The sequence below is a fragment of the Temnothorax curvispinosus genome, unplaced genomic scaffold (genome assembly GCF_003070985.1).
Source record: "Temnothorax curvispinosus isolate PA1 unplaced genomic scaffold, ASM307098v1 QBEX01014781.1, whole genome shotgun sequence".
Classification (NCBI taxonomy): Eukaryota; Metazoa; Arthropoda; class Insecta; order Hymenoptera; family Formicidae; genus Temnothorax; species Temnothorax curvispinosus.
Window position 1 is genome coordinate 695,544 of NW_020224561.1, and position 22,894 is coordinate 718,437.

The 22,894-nt window shown below is 35.5% G+C and overlaps 1 protein-coding gene across 2 annotated transcripts in view; it reads left to right on the plus strand.

Annotated features, from left to right (window-relative positions):
* LOC112464982 (protein rhomboid-like) overlaps nt 1-22,894 on the plus strand; it is a 194,447-nt gene that overhangs the window by 46,880 nt on the left and 124,673 nt on the right. The window contains exon 1 of one of the 2 annotated variants that reach the window (XM_025032310.1): nt 5,232-5,537. The exons of the other annotated variant lie outside the window; for it this stretch is intronic. Coding sequence (XP_024888078.1) covers nt 5,498-5,537 — 40 coding nt within the window. The 5' untranslated portion in view covers nt 5,232-5,497. Of the gene's footprint in view, nt 1-5,231; nt 5,538-22,894 lie in introns of those variants that run through there. 2 annotated transcript variants of the gene reach the window in all.

Here is a 22,894-nt window from a genome sequence, read left to right on the forward strand (position 1 = left end):
GGTTTCTCTTTCTCTCCTGGATCTTTTCATGTTTCCTTATCAAAACAAATATAAAAGAAAGTTCTAATATTGTTTTCTCACTTTTCTGCATATCGTTTCGAAATATTGCGCGGTCTGTAATGCGAACATTTCCATTCCGTTCGCGCATGTCCTCCCCACAAGTCTGGCTCTCTCTAATATTTTTTATAAAATAAATTTACTTTAACATTAATGGAGAAACGATTTGTATGTATCGCTATATACTATTGCTGTCCAATAAAATATTGATGAAGGAATTACATTTTATCGTAGTTTTACATCGATCGATATTCATTGATTTTAATATTAACTGAAATAATTTGCATATATAATTATTATAAAATAAAAAGATTTTTTTTTGCGAACACTTTAGTTGAAGAAGAATCGAATACGACTATATGGTAAAAACGATTACTACCAACGTCAAGCAGTGCGGTGAGAAAATTACATTTCATTGTTCTGTATCGATTACTTCTAATATAATTGCAAATTCTGCAGACAATTCCGACGCGATATCGATTAAATTAAATATATGTCAGATTGGAGACGGAATTCCGGGTTAGGTTGCGATGTACATCGTTCATGTTCCATCCCAACCGTTGGCGACATAGTTAAGTAATAACTAGGGGGGTATGAGAGCAATTTCGAAGGGTTGGACGGTAGAGCGAGAGACAATACAGGATGTCCGTATGCATGACGCCGCGCGCACGGTATTCGTCGCGAAGATGTGAAACGTTCTGTTAGAACAGGAGTGGATGGCCATTTACGGAAGTAGACATTTTCCCCTTGGATTAGACGAGACGTTTGACTGCAGACAATCTATTCCCGCGAATGTTCATCGAATTAGAATTCGCTGCGTAACGATCCGTGAAGATTTTATAAGAGTATCGAGTGATATTTCCTGTTATATAGCTTCGATTTTTTATTACAATTGTGAAAATCAAGTTGTACCAAATTAATGGCCACGATTTCATGATTAAAAATGGATTATTTTACCCCAGTGCTTTTGAAGATTTGAAATGCGGAATTTCTTATTGTTACTTACTAATAAATTAAATAAAGTCACATAATTCATCTGTTTGCATTGTGTAAAAGATAATTCACTTTGCACTTTTTAGTTATATAAATAATAGTAAGTAATAGAGCAAATTTTATCATTATTTTAATACGAGTTATTTTGGTGAAATAATGTTTGAAGCTGTGAAAAAATAAAGCGTTAATTTGGTTGCAAATAGACATTTCCACAGATATTCAATTTGTAAAGAAGAGATTTGTATGTGAGAGAAAGGAAAGATGATGATATAGCGCATTTTCCCAGTGGGCCACGCTCTTTTCATTTTACCTTGCATTGAATGTTAATTATTCATTGAATCACCTATCTTTGAGATTAGATTCGTTGCTCTGCTTTAATCCGTCAAATTAATTTTAATCTTTATGGCGAAAGATAATAGATAATAATTCTGTGTGTTGAAATAAAATTTAAGATAAAAATTTTTTATATTCTTTATAATAATCAGGGTATGGAGAGATTGTTTTGTATCTTTTTTATTCTATCTTTTTTATTTTATCTTTTTTATTCTATCTCTTTATTTTATATTTTTGCACATATTAACTTACATTTTGTTTTATCTTTACAGGAATTTACGAGAAACGCTTCGTGAAAATACAAAAGTAGATAAATTGCGTCTCTCATATACATTAATGAATAAGAAAATTTAATATCAAATTAAAGAGGATAATTGAATAATAATTATAATCTCTCTTAGAGAATTACAACGTGTCGTTTGTCGTATTTTTCTATATTTCCGGGGGAATTAGTTTCCACTAAAAAAGAATATAATCTCTCTTTTTGTCACGTCGATTTTTGAGGTGCGTAGAGAAATCCAAATACCGAGAGCGTTAATTTACTGTTTCTCTACTTTGCTTGCGCATTAAATTGTTTGTTAAAATAATTCTTTGTATATGCGAAGATAATACGCACGATACAAAATAGAAAGGTATAGGGCAAATTTTCTTTTGTGTTAAATTTCTCAACGAGGAATACGATACACATAAATGTATAAGTTGTACTTACTTGGCTTACGAATCTTTCTAATTACTGTTGCCTGTTTGACGAGCAGGAAATGCCTTTGCTGCTGTATCTTCGAAATTTATTAAAGTTTAATTTAACGATTTACGACCGTGCGCGAGAAAGGCGTCAAGCAAAGTTAATGCGAAATATCTTGTGAAAGGTTAATTGGTCGGAGCTGGGAGATCCATCTAAACATTCTTGTTTTTATATTCATACAAAATTTACTTTTTTTTTCTCTCCTCTTTCTCCCGCACCTTGGCCAACGTAAAGTGCATGAAATTCTGATCTTTAACCATTTTGGATGAGGGTGTCATAGCGACTTAAAAATGATCAGGTCTTGTTTGTCTTCAAAAGACTTTTCAAATAAGCCTCCACTTGACACCTAGTGTCATTTAAAAATTTCAACTTCCATTCCCCCAACCCCACCTCCGCGCGCCTGAGGATGGGAGTTGATCGGCACCCATGCCGAAATGTAGTTTTCTTGAAATATTGGAATATATGTTTCACCGTGTTTTCTTTCTTTTACCGTTTCCGATATTTTCATTTTTACAAAAGTTATTTTGGGGTTTTCACAGTTTTGGTGAATCCTATCTATTGGAATACATTCCTAATATGTTGTTAAAACACTCCACATTTTTTCTATTTTTTTTACAAAATCTATTTTTAGTATTCTTATTTACTTGAATTTTTTTCTCTTATAGCTATCTTAAAATTTTCACGATTTTACTTTTACAAATTTGCAATACGTTATTGTCATGCATGAATAAAATACTTATCATTTTAAAATTTTATATAAATTGCCAATAATTTATTGCGAAATTTTATATTACATTATTTTGCATTACATCCAATTCCTTTCAAGAAATTTATTCTAGGATAGATCAATCAATCTATTCAACAAATTTTTATATCATTTTTCACGTCGCACATTGGCTAAATACTCTACAATAGCTACATATCTAATATAGCTATTGTACGATATTTTAATCAATAATGACTTAAAATTTTTTTCCATTCATTTAGTAACATCTGAAATGTTTGAATTCTCAATTACATTTGTGAATGAGGATTCACATCACGAACAATGTCCGGCCATCATCTCTCGACTTTTCTCTTTGTTTATTATTCATATCGTTTGAATCATATCGGAATGAGTCAATAGCACGTTATAATCCAGTGTTTTAAAATTTTTACAAACATTGGAAAGTATGATATATAAACGACATATAACAATGTCGATTTTATTACGTCATAAATAAAGTGGTGATATTGCAATATATCACAAGCCAACAATTTAATAATGAGAAGTGATGAAATAAAATTCTCTCGTTGAACTATATTTTTGGTACTTTTTGTATCAGACACTTTAATATTTTATACCTCACTAAATTTTGTCAGATCTTTTTCAGGAGATGGAAGTGGAGGCTGAAAAATGTAACTGAAAATATTTTAATTGTATTTTTTGTTTTGATACGTATACCTAAACGGAGTATATTGAATAATAATTATAATTACTATTATTTAACATTTATTTATAATATTTGCTATTAAAATGAGAATTCATTTATTCTAAAATATAGAAATAAAGTAAGCTGCATATATATTATGTATATGTATATAAAATTACATTATTTAAAAAAGATAAATGAAAGGCGTCAAGATACATGTGAATAAAAATATTATAAGAGGGTTTTGTGCTACACAAAATAGATTTAAAAATCTAAAAAAGCATATAATAATTTAAGTAAAAAAATATTAAAGTGTGAGAAATATATTATTATTTAAATCTATTTTTTCTATGTTAAAAGAAATAATGAGAAAGAGAGAGAGAGAGAGAGAGAGAGAGAGAGAGAGAGAGAGAGAGAGAGAGAGAGAGAGAGAGAGAAATATTATAAAGTTGTGCCAACTAAAATAAAATTTATACTAACCATATAATACTTTTACGTTTTGATATTAAAAATATTATAAATAATTAATAAAATATAATATAGTTTTGTAATATGATTGTGAAGTCAAATATCTGAAAAAAACATGTAATATTTCGGGTTATATTTCCATAAGAAATTTTAAAAAATGTGAACAGATATATTACAATGGAGCAAAAGGCTTAACCAAAGAAAATAAATAACAATACAATAAAACAAAATATATCAAAATGGAAAGACATGCAGAATACTTGGCGTTGCTCAAACTTAAAATATCTTAAAGTAATGAAATGATTTGCTCAATCTAATCTTAATATCTAAATCTTAATAACTTCAGCATAAACTTAACGTTCAGTAATTTTACCATCACTATCTTACTACTTTCTAAGTAATAATACATTTATTTTTAATTTAAATTTAGATAATATAATATATCTTTCATAAATTACGTTTGTATTATATAAAATAAAATTGCATAAAAAGTTACTTATTTAGTTTAGTAGTGCCAAGTTTTTTGCGCGCGTGCACTTGGTGTCAGACGTGAGCTCTATCTCTTGGTAGATATTAATTTTTATTTTCTCGATAAAGTTAAGTTTTTGTTCTTTAAATAAATATCTATTAGATTTGCAATACGCCATATAATGAAGTTCACTGAAGTTATTTCTCATATGGAGACTTAACGACTATAAGTCTAATAGTCTAATAAAAAAATTTCTCAAAGTCGCGCGTGACTTTTTCTAAATCATGCGCGACTTATTTTTAATTGCGTGCAAGTTCTCTAAATCGCATGCGACTTTTTCCAAATTGCGCGCGACTTTTCGATAGAATTGAACATTTCCAAGGTATTAACGATTTAAAAACCGAAAAATTCAATTTCTTACAAAAATCACATTGTCGGAAATATTGATCGCAGATCCAAACAAAAGAAAATACGAATCTTCTCTTTTTCAGAATATTCTTTGGAAAAAGTCAGAATTATTGGAGTAAGTCAACATTCTCAGTAAGCATTTAATCTATATAATGTTAAATATTCCGAGATGACAATAAGTCGGTTAGTGCGTGGCCTTGATGTTTGTTTTCGCGGCGTATGCGTGTTTCAGCGCACTATGTTTGCTAAAGGTCGCTTTGTTATCATTTACGCGACGAGTGCGACGACACTCGAGTGCGTAGGTAGTAGGACGATCGCTCTCTCCGTGTGTGTCTCATTATTCCTCAAATTGTGATCGCGATAGATACTCGTAGAGAGCGGAGACTCTGAATATGTATTATAATTATCAAATAAAGCCCTCTCGATGTTTGTTCGTTACGCTTATTTGCGACTTGATGATGTTTTTCTCGCGTTAATTTTCGATCGCCGTATAGTAAAATGCGCGTCATGTACGATTAACATCGCGAATGACTGTTGAGTGAACTCTATGAAAAGACAAGACAAGAACGATTAAGGAAGGATTAAGAAAGAAGGAGCAGGAGGAGGCCTCGGACGATGAACGGGAAGCATCGGACGTCGACGAAGCAACTCAGGGGTAAGTAATTCATTATTATTTTGTTCTCGGTATTAATCGTTAATATTTATATATTTATGCGCGAAACAATTATTCCTTGAGATCTCATCGTGAATGACAAATTATGTTTTATTTTCACTTGAAAATGATCAATAGATCTATGAAACTTATATTAGATGTGTATAAAATGTATACAGATATATAAATATGATATCGAGTTAAAGACATAAAAATATTACAAACGAATATAATATCTCATACAAAGAGCAATTTTCTTTAAAAGAGAAATTGTTTTCAAATCTCTCTCTCTCTCTTTTTCTGGTAATACCTATATTATTAATCACACTTTTTGCCATACAAGCATTTTACATAAATGTTAAGAAAATTTATTAAATTGAAAATACGATGAGAAAATAATATATAATGATATTAAATTATTAATAAAATGTTAAATAAATTTAAATATTAAATAATATTTTAAATTAAAATAATGAAACTTTTGTTCCTTGTGAATTTACTTTGAAACTCGTTGGTATATAATTTATATTTCCGAAGAGCTGATTGTAATACACTATAATAATCAATGATTTTGCAAACAATCACGGGAACCAAATTACGGAAACCTGCTGTATGATCGTTTCTAAGTTAAACGATCAAGTGACGATAAAATATCGAGAATTAATAAAGCAAGTTCGTCTTTATTGTACGTTCGTCATATCGAAATTCACGCAAATTTAAAATCCATTACCGGATATTCGCCATTTATTAAGGCGTGTTATAACGGCGTGTGAATTCAAGCACGATACAATCCCGGGAAGCACACGGTGGAATCTTCTTACACCGTAGCGTTAAGGGGTTAAACGACCGAACGTCGAAGGATAAAGTAGAAAAGTGGATCGTGCTTCGCTCGCATTCCGTAGAAATTGAGCTTGCGGAGAACGCCGACGTTTTTATTAGTTCATTCTCGTTTTTCTTTCCACTATTTTTCACCAATTCCTTCCTTCCTTATTCTTTCCACGCGTATTTCAGACCTGTCGCGAATAACTCGTCGGCTGTATCAATATAATACGGTATACCTAACGAATTAATACGAATATAAATATATATCTTAGAGAACGAGCAAATGTATATCTTCGAAAAAATAACAGGCGTGAGTATTAATGACTTTTTGAGAAAAGCAAGTTTGAAAATTTAATTCGTCGCGAATTATTTTGTCTTTTTAAAGAAACTTTATTAAAGTTATATAGAAATATAATCTAAAAGATTGATTAAAAAAAAATTTGATAATTAAAATAAAGAATAATTTTATATACCATTTGTACATGACTTACATTTTTGATAATCCTTTTTCCTGGAATGATTAAATTTTTCAAATCGCCAACTTTCTCAACTAGTATTGTTCTATTACGTGAATCGCGAAGTCTTCACCGGAAATGGGTGCACTGTAATCCCACTTCTTCGCCGTGCTTTTTTTTTCCTTTTCTTTTCGAAGCTCGATAACTTCAGGAGAGCGGCAAGTCCTCTCGTATCCCAGCCGTGACTCAAACTCGCATAGGTACCGGGCGCGTTTACTCGCTCCTTCATCCCTTTTTCCTTCTCAACGAACTTCTCTTCGGCGAAGTGCCGAAGTAATATCGACGAATTAGCAGCGACCGGGCGTTAACCGATGATATCATCCCCCTTCGTGCCCGTCGACGACTTTTCATTGGCATCCGCGATATCTCGGAAGTCAATTTTGACTTTCTCCTATTCTGGCGATAAGCGTCTGTCGTAAGTTCGATAGTTCGTCACGCGATAGTGAATTCCATCCTGCGAAAGAGGCAGAGTTTGCTGTCGGCTACACCCGAGAAATCCTTTCACCCTCCTATCTAATTTGGCGCGGTGCGAGAGTGTCTTACGATGCAATAAAATTTTTATTCTCTCGATCGCACGAATGTCATCGTGGAAACTTGAATCCTCCGGAATATCGAATACGAAGGTATAAAAACAAAGATTTATAACTTGGTTCATCGATCATAACTTGGAGGTTGCTGCTTCTCTTTCTTCTTCTTTTGGCAGCTTTTCTTCGTAAAGCGTACTACTTTTTTTCGTTATCGTAATAAGTAATTAGTCAAGTAATTAATAAATTATTGAATTAATGAAACAACAAAGCAGAGTATAAAAAATTTGAATTTTTATAAATAATTATGCATAAAAGTTGATATACGAGTATGTTAAGCTTTCATTTTTATTAATTTCTTGCTTTGTTTGTTGTATTAAAATTGCATATTACCGTAACTTATATATAAGTTTAATGCAATATACAAGAGTTTGCTGAGACCCTGTTTAAGCGCCTACAAAATATGCTCCTCCGTGAAAGGAATACCTTAAGACTTATTATTCGCTTGGTCGCGAATTTGAAGTACTTGATGCTGAAAACTAAATCCCCCGGACAATCGTTGATTCCATTCGATCACGTGAAAAAAATTCAATCAACCCGCAGCAACTCAATCAACTTTCACGGTAGGAAATAAAGGTATCAAATTGATCGGTATATTCCTGTTCCTACTACCGAAGAGTAATGTATAGAAAAGCTCCGTCGGATTTAAAAAGCGCGAACTAGCACAGAAGTATTGAAGCGTATTTTACAGAAGGCCAATTTCGTAGCGAGTCCAATACAAAGCGATACGGCGATGAAATTAGAGATGAAACTTTCAGTATTTCTTTACGAACAAACAGTAAGCGATGGCGAAATTAAAAGTTGTAACGTCTGAAAATTGACGTTGTTCAGTTAAAAAATTATCTTATTTTAACTATAAAGAAAAATTAAAATAGAGAACGGACACGTTTTTTAAATAGCTATCGCTTATATGAATTAAAACTATTAGAAGTGGAAATAAGTACAAGTTTGTTAATAAAAGCGATTATATGAAAATATAAAAGAGGAAAACAATTTGCGATAGTTATAAATATTTGAGCATTCTACAAGAATGCTTATAATATAAAAATAGTTTCCTGCCTTTTAGTCAACAATTTGTTAATTACAACAAATTATATGTTTATTTCTGTTTTTGATATTAATCTTCGTTCGTGGACAATGATTCTAAAAAGCGTCCCTGTTCTCGATTAATTTTTATTTGTGATCAACACGAGATAATTTTTAATGCTTTTTGTGAGAAATGACGAATTAACTTTCGACGCGGCGCGGGCGCGAGGGTAAGAACGATGTCTACAGAGCATACGAGGTAGCAAAAAGGGGGAAAAAGCCGAGGCAGGATTCAGTGGAAGCCGGAATAACGACGTCAGCTAGGAACTAGTTTCCAACTAGTTCGACCGGATTGCCAATTGGTCGTTAGTCGCTCGTGGAAAGAGTCAAAGGTCGGCTTTTAGCGGATACGTATGTACCTGCGGCCGCTGAAGTGTAAAATCGGCGTAATTTAAGCAGTTTCGCGCGAGATGAAAGGGAGGGTTGGTTCCCGCGGAGAGGAAGAAAAAGTGTAATTACGAAATTCCGCGAAATTAGCAGTTCATGCTTTACGAGATCCTGCGTCTGGAACTCATGAGAATGATACTAGACACAGATGCGACACAGCTGCGTATGAAACGTGCTTTGGACCGCGTCTCTCTTCAACATCATGTAAGATATTCCTTTGGCGAACGACATTTAACTGTTAAAATACGGACAATTATGCAAATATGCATAATTTTTATATTGCTAAATACTAGTCGTAACGTATCTTGTTACTGTAATTAATTGTGAATTGATAAACATTTTTTTATTTTATCAAAATCAATATGTTAATTGTTACATAAAAAATATGAGTTTATTATTTTACTCGTTCTTGAAAATATATAGCGTGTTGCTTGGACAAGATGTGTGCTGTAATAATTAGCTGCTCACGATTATGATATTAGAGCCGTGATACTGAATAGCTATCACGATCGAATAATATATTGTTACTTTCATACAAAAAGGAAGCATTAACTAACTAACATGGCAACTTTGTTTGAAGTATTCTTTTTATTGTACTTCTAGATTAATATTTTAATGGGCTTTGAGAATCTTGTTTATTAAAAGAAGACGTCTAATGGACAATAATTGCTTGAACGCTTGAAACACGGGATTAGCGAGAAGAATATATCTATATTATTTTTTTGAAGTAATGTCTTCGCTTAATTCTTTATACAATTTTTAAAATGCTTTTCGGTCGGACTTCCGTAAGGTCTGTAAGGACTCCCGTAAAAGTTTGACGCTATCCAGAATTTGTAATGTAGCTGAAAGAAATGTGTAAAGCGTTTTTTTATGCTCTTAGTAATTTCAGAACATTTCTCCTCGTTTTCATATAGCACGACGAAGGATTGTAGTCTCAAATGAGTCGGTTGCGTTTGTTGCGTTGAAACATGTATGTACTATGTTTTACCTTCAACTGTTTTTAATTAGCGCAACGAGATATGTATGTAAGCAAAATATCGCGTCCAAAAGATACCTGCATGTATAATGGTGCTTTGTTAGTGGCCAGTAAGTCTATCGAATGCTTGAAAATATTACATATTTAGATAATGGAACTCAAATTTCTTCTACATTTTTTATTAGTATTTTTTTGTTTTCTATGAAATATGCTCTTCGAATGTGTCAACTTTTTGAAATACTTTATTTTGAATTTTCACTTGTGTCTCGCATTTGCGGGAGATATAAAAAACATTGAATCAGATCAAAGAACGATATTCTTATTACGTTTTGCGTAGAAATGAATGCATTTTAAATGCAACGAAAAAGATACTACGCTGTAAATCTTGCTTGCTCTGTGTTCGCCAATCTTTTGTTGTCTTGCGCATCAACCGCAAAAATTCCCGTAGTTTGTTAGCAAAGTGGTAAAACGGCAAAGGGATGCACACTCTCTCGTCCACGTTAATTAAGAGACATTGAGAGTCTCCGAGAGATACCAGTCAACGGGTCTTTAATATCTGTCGGTCGACAGCCTAGCCATAACCGCCGATCTTCCTCCTCGAGGCTGACCTAGATTTCATCCCGCTTTCTCTATTCATCGCGTCACCCTACATCACTTCAGAATTATCCTTATACGCGGGTGTATACCGCTTCAAAAGCTCGCGAAATGAAGTTTCCTCTAAATTATTAATCATACTACAAAAGAAAAAAACAATCTCCAGATTCTAAATCTTGCATGTTTGTTAAAACGTAATTATAGGACATAGTTTTACAAAATGTATACAGAATTTTTACATTTTGTATCTCTAAAATAAAAAAAAATATAATTTCGGAAATAGTTTCAACATTTAATGTTTATATATTTGTTCAAATAAAAACAATTATCGCTACGGTATTTCTGAAACTTAAATTTTATACATATACGTGTGTAAAAATAAATATTATATATCGTTTTGATTCCGGTAAGCCAATTTCAAAGTTTGATTTTGCAGTGATGTTATTGGATTGCTGACGAGTTATGTGTTTGCATTAGCGATTTGCTTTGCCGATATTTAACTCCTACCTTTATTTCCATTAATACGTTGGGAAGCCAGCATGAAAACATCATAACACAATATCGCCGCGAAATGGAAAAGTAAGACGGAAGGGAAAAGGAGCAAGGGGAGATTAATCGTCTCCAAAGCGGTGACGCGATTACGAGTAAATTGGATCTTTCCTTTCGTTCCGTTTATCTCGTCTTTTTCTTTTTTTTTTTTTAAAGTCGAAGACAAGAAGGGGAAGAGACTGCAAACTCAATTGAAGTGGCCATTAAACCACCAAGAAGTAACTGCTCGGACTCGGTTGTTTCGTCAGTTTCCGACGATCTTTATAAGCGTTTCTGCGCAGATCGAATAAGATATTAAAGGTCGGCTGGAGATAGATAGATATTAGAGAATGAACTAGCAGAAAAGTTGTGGTTTTAACATGAAATGATATTGATAGTTGCACTGTTATTCAGGTTTCAAAATTACAGAGTTTTAGGAGCCTCGATATTATAATAGGGTGCTCTCCGGGAACTAGCTTGAGAACAGTTCATAGATGACAAAACTTTATTCTTCGGTTAATCTTAAGTGTACTTCACTTAAAGAGAATCATAAATTAAAACTTCGTTACTTTGTTGAGATAATTAAAATATCGAATACTGAAGACTTGCAAAAAAAAAAAAAAAAAACAGGCAATCAAGCTTTCGTTAAAGAAAAGTCAACTTCAAATTAGTCGAAGAATTTCGCTATGTAGAAATTTTTCGTAAAGAATCTCCGATGCCCGCGGTCGAGTTTTATGCTCGAGAGAATATTTTGAACTTTTGTAGTACGAATAAAAGTATAGCTTTAATATTTAAAGGGAGATCGCGCATTCAAACTAGAACTTAAGATTTTGTCAATTTCAACCGAGAATTCTTGTCGTAGAAATCCAACTACGTAAATAGACGGTGAATATTTTTACGGAGACGCAGGTAGAGGGCTGGAAAAGCGTCGAACGTGCGGAATTAAGGAACGGGGTGAGCTTGTCGACCTCGGAGAGGAGTTTTACAACTCACAATTCACGTCGTGGTATTTACTGATCGAGAGAAAGAAAGGCGAAACAGGCTTGTTTAGTCTCGGGCTTGGGAATCCCGCGGGAGACATGTAAATAGGGCGGAAACACAGCGTGTCCCAGTTTGTTCGGCGTAATTGGGAAACGATTACGAAGCCTGAGATAAGGGAAGATGTATGAATACTTTCTCGTTCAATTCGTACGATTAGATTTGTCCTGCTGGAAAATTTGTCGGATTAAAATGTTCCCGTTGGTTGCCAGAAAGTCCCCAGAGATCCGGGCGAAATCAGGGACGCGCATATGCGAAAGAAAAAATGAAAGGAAGAAAGAAAGGGAGAATGCAGAATGCGATTTCCGCGATTGGCCATCCGATACATTAATTCGAGATACTAATACTGACGTGTGGATTACGTGCATAACACACATAATTTATAGAGCACTCCCTACTTCAGTCGGATTCAGTAGGTACATGGATTAATTGCGATTCAAATGGAACATAATTCATACCGAAAGTTTGAATTAGAAGGACTAGATATAGTGCTATCAAAATTTCAAGTTGCTTATAATGAAATTATCTTTATATTTCAAGATTCTTTCATCTTGTCATTTATTCACAGTAACTAATTGTAAGAATTCAAAATATGAATATTACAACTGATTCTATATTACTTTTTTTACATATCATTAATATCGTTCACGGGATTTTCCGCAAAAAATAAAGTTGCATCAATGACTATTCTTATCATTTCTCTGTCTGATTATTCTTAACTGAAAGATATAATAAATACAATTAATATTGACCTGAGACTCAAATGTAACTCATTAATGTAACATGTAGAATGCTTTTTCGGTACATTTATTATTTATAAAGTATATCAACAAATAGCATTACAAAGAAATAATTGACTAAATAACGATAAGACTAAAATATTTCCGGATATTGTTTAAAAAGTCTTTTGAGAAATTATTCTCTCTCTAAATTCACGTTTTGTGCCATTATTTTTTATTATCGCGTCCATTGATACATATCTTAGGTTATGAGAATCTCGCTTTATGCAATACGTGAAATCAATAATACGATCAATCATAATTGATAGAACCTCCCGGGCTATTCAGCTTTCACGGGTTGATGTCGATTCTGTTTGCCGAGCACGGAAACGCACGAGATAAATCAATTGCATCTTGTCTCGCGTCTCCATCCTCCTCCGTATAATATTTATTAACGATAAAGTGCGGAACGAGGAAAACTGGGTTAAGACCGAGTTGAATGTTTTATCGGAACGCCCAATTACCGTAAGAACGGTCCCAAGGAAAAATCCAGCTTGCCGCGGGGGAAATTGAATCTTTCGAAATACTTCCCAACGTGCCGGGGCAATTTTTCATGCCGCCACGGTAATATTTCGTCTCTCTTTTCTCAGATTCGCGTCGCGAGTGGATCGTTGCGGGCGGCGTGCTTTTGCACACAGCAACAAATCGTCGCAACGTAACGACGTCCGTTGCCGCGCGCATGTATGGTAGAGAATTAAATTTACAGAAGTGCAACTGAAATTTTTATTCCGTCGACGGCGACGAAAGAGTGCATTAAACCGCCAGCGGCTTTTGAAAGGATTCGCGCTCGCGCGCGCGAAGAAAGATAGCGGTCCGTGGCCGCGGCGAATAGAAGGAAGCATCGATCGGAACTTCCCCAACTGCCGAAGCTGGCGAAGTTGGAAGCAAGTACTATAAGCGCGATTATCGTAAGCGAGGGTGCTGAAAGAGAGGAGGAACCGGAAGTGATCAACGTGTCGGCGGCGTTGGCCGACAACACGGAAGCGTACGTTTTCAGGAACGCACAATAGGCGGTCACAAAAGGATCCCGTGCTGGTGAACGGAGCCTTCACCACCACGGGCAGACGTCATAATTTTCCACGGAGAGTTCTGTCGCCGCGCGGCTTACACAGAATGGCGGTCACACGCCCTTCTCTTTTCAATTAAGTTCTCGATCTGGCACATTATTATTATATACGTTTGGCGCGTTACACAATAGCGTACGCCTATATTTAACAAATAAACATTTGTTTGAATGAATAAGTTATATGAAGTGCAGAATATAAGAATGTTATGTTAGAGCTACCTTCCACTACAATTATTGAAGATTACCGTATTTATTCTTCCGTATACCGTTTTTATTCTTCAGAATTAAATATTATGATTAAACATTTCCACATAGCACCTTTGTTATCTCGGACATTTTATCCTTCGCGAAGTGCGCAAAAACAGGCGGTTTAACATTGAACGTAAAAATCAATGGTGTAAGAGTGAAATGATACGCTTCGGGCGAGAGATAACGCTCGATCTGTGTTTTTCTGAAATAATAATATTTTCCAGACTCATGCAAATGGGATGAATAACAAAAAGGAAAATTGTCGGAACATCAAGCTTTATACTACATAATTATTTTAAACCATTATTTTAAAATTTTAAACCATTAAATTATTTCAACCACTTGAAGCGTGTTTTTTATTTTATTAAATACGGTTTTATATACTTAACCACATATAATCAGACATCATTTTTTTTAAATTGAATAAAAAATTATTGTATTCTCAAAATTATTTTTTTGCGTAGAAAAAAAATTTCTTTCTTCTCTTCTTTTTTTTAATCATATAAAAAAATAATTTTATAAAATATTTTATGAAAAATATATAATCGACATTTTAAATTAATATCTTTTTAGAAAAACGGCATAGTCTTAACATATCAGACAAATATTATTATCTTTTCTACACTAGAATTACATTTTTATGTAACGTATTGTAAAAGCCTGAAAAAGGACAAAGCATTTGATATGAATTCGTCAACGAATTGCTAGAAAAATGTATCATGCTCTTTTGATTCTTTTTTCTTTCAAAGCGATTTTTTTATCCGTAGCCATTTAATCGACTTCAGGAATATCGATGATCGTGTCGTTCGAAATAAATCGAACTCATCTGAACGCTCGGGATATATTTTTTTATTTCCCTTTTTCTCTCCTTTCGCCTCTTTACTTTTCTATGTTTCTCTCAATTAATATCGATATGGATCATAGTGGAACACTCATGAAAAGGAGAGAGAGAGAGAGAAAGAGAGAGAGAGAGAATTTTTTGGAAATAATATTATTTTTTTTTGTTAAGGAAACTTCCTGCAAAAGTAGAATCTCTTTCTTTCACTTCCTTTTTGGTTTTTTCTCCTTTCTATTGTATCTTCATTGATCTTTTTGCACGCTTTCGTTCTCAGTCTTTCTTTCTGTATTACAAACTAATCCAGAAAGCCATGATTCTGGACGATATATAGTAACATGGAAATCGAGCACGGAAGCGAGCCGATTGAAAGGTCCCTATCCAAATACCGAAATGCTGTTTTATCCGACTAGAAACTGCGCCGTAGTCTGTACTGTACACGAATGAAAAAAGAGAAAATAGAATGGCGAAAGGAGATTAAAATAAATCGGCTTGCAAATTGAATAACAGATATTGTCAAAACGTGTGCACATCGTGGGATCCGCGATTAAATAATTTTTTACAAATTCTATCGTTATTAGCTGTACACACAGTTCATTATTAATTTTGTCCTTTATCTCGTATTACACATCAGAGGGTCAATGACATTTCAATCGAAAGTAATTATTGACACGTACACGTTTTTATAATATGTCCCGATGTGACTAGTCATCTTTGACAGGAATTTACTTCGTATTTTCCAATTTCGTATCGTATTGATTTTACATCGTTTGTCGGTTTATTGCTACCGACGGGGTTGCGAGTTCATAATCTAAATTGGACGTCGCGTCCTCTCGTCTTGATTCCATATGCAACGTGTTATAGAATTCCGATGCTGCCGATCGATTATGATGGCGATTTTCTGCGCTTGGGCACAACGAAGAAATTGCGCGGGCGGAATATCAATTATAGCGGAATACCGATATCTTGTTATATTTATCCTGAAAATAAAAGAATATTATACTTTCTGCTCGCTGTCGTTTTGCAGATTCGTTCTGTTAGCGAGCGCGAGAGCGGTAGAAATTACACGCGCAGAAGAACGAATAAAGGGCGGAAAATTTTATTATTTCTAGAACAATGTCATCGCGCGCACGATCAAAGAGAATCGCAGAAGAGAAAACAGTGGCGGTACATCAGACCGACTTGCACATAGAGATACACCTATCTCTCCGCTGGCTCTTGCACGCGGATAAAACAGCAGCCCGTGGTAGTTGAAAATATCTGTTTGAATATTACCATAGCGCGCAGTGTACTCGCCGCCGTTTGCCGTTTGCAGAGTGAATGCAAGACGACATGCAAATCAAATGCGTTCGTCTAGAGTGTTGCTTAGAATAGTACGGTCCTCTTCTTCGTATAAATCTCCAATTTCTCTATAATGTAGCAATAAAAAAAGATATTTCCGCGTGCTATTTTTGGCGCGTTGTTCGAATTAAATTCTGAAACTGTCTGTTGTTCGGACAATTACGCGATATGGAAAAAAAATCACTGATTTTTAAATATAAATTTTGTTATATACAATATAATATATTATATATATGTTTCTCAATTTTCTCTTCTTAAAAAGTCTATTTTTTATTTAGGTGCAATCCATTTTTGTTGAATCAACTAAAATCTTTGGTTGGATATAATTTTTCATATGAGCAAACAAATTCTTTAGTTAATATAACAAAAAATTTTTTGGTTAACATAACCAAAATCATATCCAACCAAAGATTTTAGTTGATTCAATAAAATGGGTTTCTCAATGTGATGTTCAAAAGATACAAAAACTGTTTTCTTTTACAAAAATTTTTTCATATTAAGTGCATCGCCGTTTGCTGCAACGATCGCTTGGCGATCTTTACACCGGCGGCGCTTTAATTTTGTTCCTGTCTATACTGATGGTAAATACGTATTCAAGACTACGATTTCGGTCGGACGAGGACGGCGTTAGGAGGGGTTGTTGCGAGGAAACGAAAAAGCAAGCGGATCATGAACCACGCGCAAGACGGGGAAAAGGGTAGGAAAAGGGAGCGATTATACAGGTGGATGAAAGCGCGTCTCTGACCCGCGCGTACACGTATAGCCGGGAGTTCTGGGTTAGTCACATATTTGCCGACGTACGAACGACTAAAAGCTTTTCACTCGCGGCTCTATTTTCGACCCGTAAATCGTGTTCCGTTACCGCTCTCGTACGTACGAAACAGCCGCGACTGTTGCGTGCTGAGCAAAAAGACGCGCTCTCCTTTCTCTCTTTCTCTTTAAAAGCTCTATGCAGTCTATACAGATTTCGGTATGTATACGCGAGCGTGTACCAGCGCGTGAGATTCATACGCGGCATTCACGAATAGTCGCCGTACAAGCGCTGATGTAACAACAATATATAGGGAATGAAGATACTTAAAGTCAGCTCTTCCGACATTAATTAGCTCTAATCGTAGTTCTTCTTTTTGTTATTTTCTGTTTTTTTTTTTAGAGCAGTGCTGCCCAAGATTTGTAATCCTTTTTCTTGGTAGGTAGAATGGAAGTAGAAAAAGGAAACCAATAGGCGTAAACGTCCCAAGTCTACGCCTGGAATCACAAACCTTGGACAACCTTTATGTCCATTTCTATCAATGCAGGTTAATTGTAATCTTGGTTTAATTTATACCTTTCATCTTTTTCTGGTTCTAAGAGTTAGGCCCAGTTTCACCAACTGTAACCTTCGATTAAACTCACTCTTTATCTCTTTCTAACTGTCCTTCTAGAAAGAGACGAAGAGTGAGTTTAACCGAAGGAGTTATATAGTTAATCGATGTTGGTGAAACTGGACCTTAGAAAAAGATAGAAAGTGAGTTAAACCGAGATTAAAGTTAATCTACATCGATAGAAAAGGACATTAGAGAAAGGCACGAAGGAAGACAATCGAACCACGTTTCGAGTAAATCGGTGGGAGCGGATCTTGAACATTCTAGGCGTAGATTCTTAGACACGCGATTATCAAACACGCTGAAAAAAATATGAGATCAAGAAAGAGTTTGAAAGCAAAAACGGATGTTGTTATTTTTATTAAAATTTTCGACAAAGAGATCACGTATCTGGTTTTTGAGCCAAAAAGATACATTTCTTGCGTGGTAATACTGATATTTTTGATGCGGTAAATGTGACACACCAAAAGAAGATTCTATGCAACGTACATGTGAACTGTAAGCATAAACTTTCAATATTGGTGATGAGAAAAATAAATAAAAATTTTGATTTACTTTCATATCGCCGAGATTCGATTTCTATGCATATAGGCAGATCTATGGAGAAAACCAAGATATTATCTGTTTGCTTGAGTATTCGTAAATTAAATTACTGATTAAATTGCTGCAATGGATAATGGAATTTGCGGTTTCAACATAATCTCGGGATATAATACCTTCGTTCCATGGAGGGCATTAATTTATCAGACGCCGTAAAAAAAGAATCAATACGATTTATCTTGACCCAATTATAGAAGCGATAAGGCACTCGCAAACCGATATTCATGAAATTCCAATGTTCCATGATTTTATTTACGCATCTCTTAGAAGGATATTACTATATCTGTAACATCCGACACATTGACATTTTAATAAAACTAGCTATTATTTATAAGAATAAAATAGAACATCGAATACCGATGGTTTAATTAATACTGTCAATGCTTTATAATTGGACGTGTTAATAATGTCTTTCAATTAGGAGATCTATATGGAAATAGTTTTTTACTATAATATATATAATTTTTTTTAATTCAGACAAGCACAAATTCCGTTCGTACATTGCAAAAAAATTTAACATTACATATACGCATTCCGGCAGTGTTATCGCAATAATACAAAGAGAATTTTAGAATATTAATTTTTATAGATTGTCGTGAGCGTTAATTTAATTTTATTTAATTAAATTATTAATTTATTCTGGACAATGCGAATTATTGCGAATCACATCACGATTTGCATGCTGACAATTGTGCATTTTCGAGATTCTATTACGGTAATCCTAATGTGAGGAAAATTTTGTGCGCGCTCAGGGGCGCGGGATAAGTCGCATATTTGCCGACGTAGGAAGTACTAAAAGCTTTTCATTCTCGGCCTTATTTTCGGTTCGTAAATCGGATTCCGTTACTGCTCTTGAGGCTCGAATTAAGGTGGCGTCCGGTTCACTGTCGAATTAAGAGCGCTAAAACGACAGGGGAGTAGTCATAATTTTTTTTTCACATATTACTTCACTATATGACACCGTAGCGTATTCAGATAGAGCGGTGCTGTGGTACATGCGGTAGGATAAATCAGTACGAACTGAATTACGACAAAATAACGCGGCAGCGTAAAGTATATAAAATAGCATAAAAACCCACGGTGACCGTTTAAATATTCACAAAGCTGTTCGTTCTTTGAAACGCTTGTAGGTAAACATTTCCGCTTTGAGCAGTGACCGTTTGGAGTAATCGGATGAAAGTCAATTTATGAAAAAAAAAGAAAAAAAAGAGGAATCTCTCTCTTTCTTATAACGAAACGCGACAAATATTTGCGCTATTATTTTCATAAGCAAAAACGTTCGGAAAAACGGTAAAACGGTACCGTCCCGGGAATTAAATTGAGTCGATGGCGCGCCCGCGAGGACGACGCCATGGCTCACGTTGGATCGCAAATTATATATCGTGCATGGAATCGCATTAAGCGCGGCCAATAGCGAGTGAACGGCACGGCGCGCCGCTCTTTTTTTCCTATGGATCATTTCCAATCGCGAAACGTAGCCCTGCAGAGTCTCGTTGGTCTCGTTATTCGGACGAGCGCGAAATCGCGAATAAAAGCCGGCCGTGCCGTGCCGTATCGCGAGCGACGGACGTTCGCCAGTCGAAATTGGAAAGGACGCGGGTAAAAAAAAAAAGAGGATAGATAATTGTCGAGGAGAAGGAAGCGACGGCGCGAGCAATTATTTTCGCGAAAAGGACAGGCCGCGTTATTAAATCGCGCAGTTTTTCATCTCCCGGCGCACGTCGCGTCGGCCGCGCGCCTGCTCGGACAGGAAGCCGCGGAAAGAGACAGATAAATAGGAAGATAATGCCGTGAGAAAGGAAAGCGGGAAATTAACTTTTTCTTCCTCGCGATTGCCAGCCGTGTCTCGCTACTTTCGTATACTACGCGTCTTTCATCCCCCCGGACTTTTCTATTCCTGGTAATTTCCTTATAAATTCCGTCCCGTTTAATTACGGCGCGAAGAAAACTCGCGGCGGAAGAAAACTCTTTCCAACCAGCATCCAGCTCTATTCGGCAGCTAACGTGTGGCTGAAACGCAGTATCAACTCGGCAAGTATTACAAAATAACTTGGACTTAAGGTAAGTATTAACTAAGGATACGCGTGCGCATTTTTGTTTCACGAATGTCGCTGGTTACGAATCGCGCACGAATCGCACGATCGCCGAACGCAGCGGGCCTTGAGTTGCAGCTCCTATTTCCCGATTCCACTTTCCGATCTCTCGTGCCCTTCGCGTTATACGTGAGCGTTCACGTGTGCCGCACGAGGTCACGTACACGTCGCGTCGTGTGCGAACTCACGTTTACTCGCTATTAGCTTGAATGCAACAACGATAACCGAAGCACTGTCGAAGCGACGCGGCGACGCGACGGTGTGACGGGGATTCTCGGCGTTCTTCGTGGGTGTTTAAGCGAGATAGCGAGGGTGTATCAGCAGGCACGAAACCCGCGCCAGTCGCGCTTTGGATATTCATTCTCGACGCTCTAATCTCGCATAATGTACTTGTGATTTAATGGCGGCGCACCTCCTACGGCATTGCACCGCGATAATCGCGTTTCCGACACTGCAGGGATGAATCAGGGGCATGGAACGCGCCGGTGGGCCTAAAAACGGTATCGTAAACGTGATGGAAGTCGTATTAAAGCATCTAACGGCGCTGTGCTGGAATAAGCAGCGCGAGAAATCTAAATAACACTGCACCGTATTGTTGCTCAGAGATATGACACCTCTGGCAATTATTTATGTAATTTCATTGCGCGTATATACTGCCCAGATAAAAATATATAACTTAAAATATAGATATGTTTTTGTAACGATGATTTCAAATAAACGAGGCAAATGATAGTTTTCTAATCGCAAGTATTTGCTTCTTAATATTTTTCTAGTGACTCTAGAGACAAGTACTCATATTTGTAATTTTGCGATAAATAAACTTAATATATTTTACATGTTGTATAATACGATATAATACACACATATATATAATTAACATAATATAATATAATACAATATTAACATATATAATATAATATTGTATGTAATGATAGATTTATTAATCCGTGCCCATATGCGACTTTAGATGGGCTTCCGTACAATACAATATATAGCTCAACACCATATTTTACGTTATTTATTTTACATATCTATCTTATATCATCTTAATATATGGAGGGGTTAAAGTCATAGTGGTTTAAGTCACTTTTTTAAACCTATCGAGTTAAGTTCATAGATGCAGTCTACACATGCAGATATGTTGAAAAAAGAAGAAAAAAAAGTGGTCAAAAAAATTGACTTACACCACTATGGCTTTAACCTCTCCATATAATCTCAAAGCTAAATCGAGAGATTCAGGGTTTGGACTCAAAATCAGAATTTAACCATGAACACAAAATTTAAAATTTACCTTTAATATTTGACATTTAAACATTTAAATGCAAAGCACGCAATCCAAGATTTCGAAATTCTAAACTTAAAAGTTTTACTTTACATTATATTATATTCTATGAGTAAAATTCCAATCTCCAAATACAAAATAAATTAAAACAAAACAACCTTAAAATTTCAAACTTTATCAATTAAAACATACAACTTAAATACTGTATGTAATGTTACATGTATTACATAAAATTATATAATGATAATTATTACGTATATTATATTGAAGAGATTAGAATTATATCATTTGAAGATTATTTTGTTATCGTCGACTCAATTATTCGGTATTCCTATTTTTTATTATCAAAATCTTTTATACATATATGAATTCCAAATTAATCACAACTTTCCGCAACCTCTCGCGAATTGTCTTTCTTATATAAAGCAAACGTCGGATCCGCGTTGACAGTCACGGAGCAGAAATATTCCGCAGTATTTCCCGAAGACCATCGCTGTCCTAGAAGCGGAAGCGCTCGCACCTTCAAGGAGAGATTTTGAGCAGAAACGAAGTTCTCGTAATTTAGCGAGCTTGTGAATATCGACAGGCGCATCCCTCTCCTTGCCCTTCCACCACCATCACCTCCGCCATGCCTTCGTCTCCTCCGACGGCACTCTCGTAAAGTTCGTGGCTGCCGCTTCGCGTCGCAGTTGACACAAATCCGTGCGGACGACAAGCCGGAAAGCTTTTTCGTATGTGTGTCGAATCGGGGTTAGCTTCGATGCCTCTGGCTCGCCATTAACGAGATCGGCCGGATGCCACCCTCCCTCCCCCGTTCGTTCCACCCTCCTTCCCCATCCGCCGTTCACGATCCCTTTTGTTCTTTTTCGTGCCACCGCGCTCGCGTTCCTCTTTTGCGCGTCACGTTCGCCGGATGAATGATAATTTACGCGTGCTCGATTCACCGCCAGCGGGAAAAGCTTTTTCTTCTCACTCTTCCTTTCGTCCATCCTGCGCCGCTCGAATTGTTCGTATCCGCACTACAGGGACGCATTTACGCGAAAACTAATGAATTGTAGGCTTTGGAGCGGTGTCAAAGACCATTGCGGAATAATCTTGCTCAAAATTATTTTCTAATACTGTGATATTAGATATATGTTACATATAGAAGAAAAGAAAACTCGTATTTACGCTTTTTAGACAGCAAGTATACCTAATCTTTACTTGTAGTCTCGCGCAAAC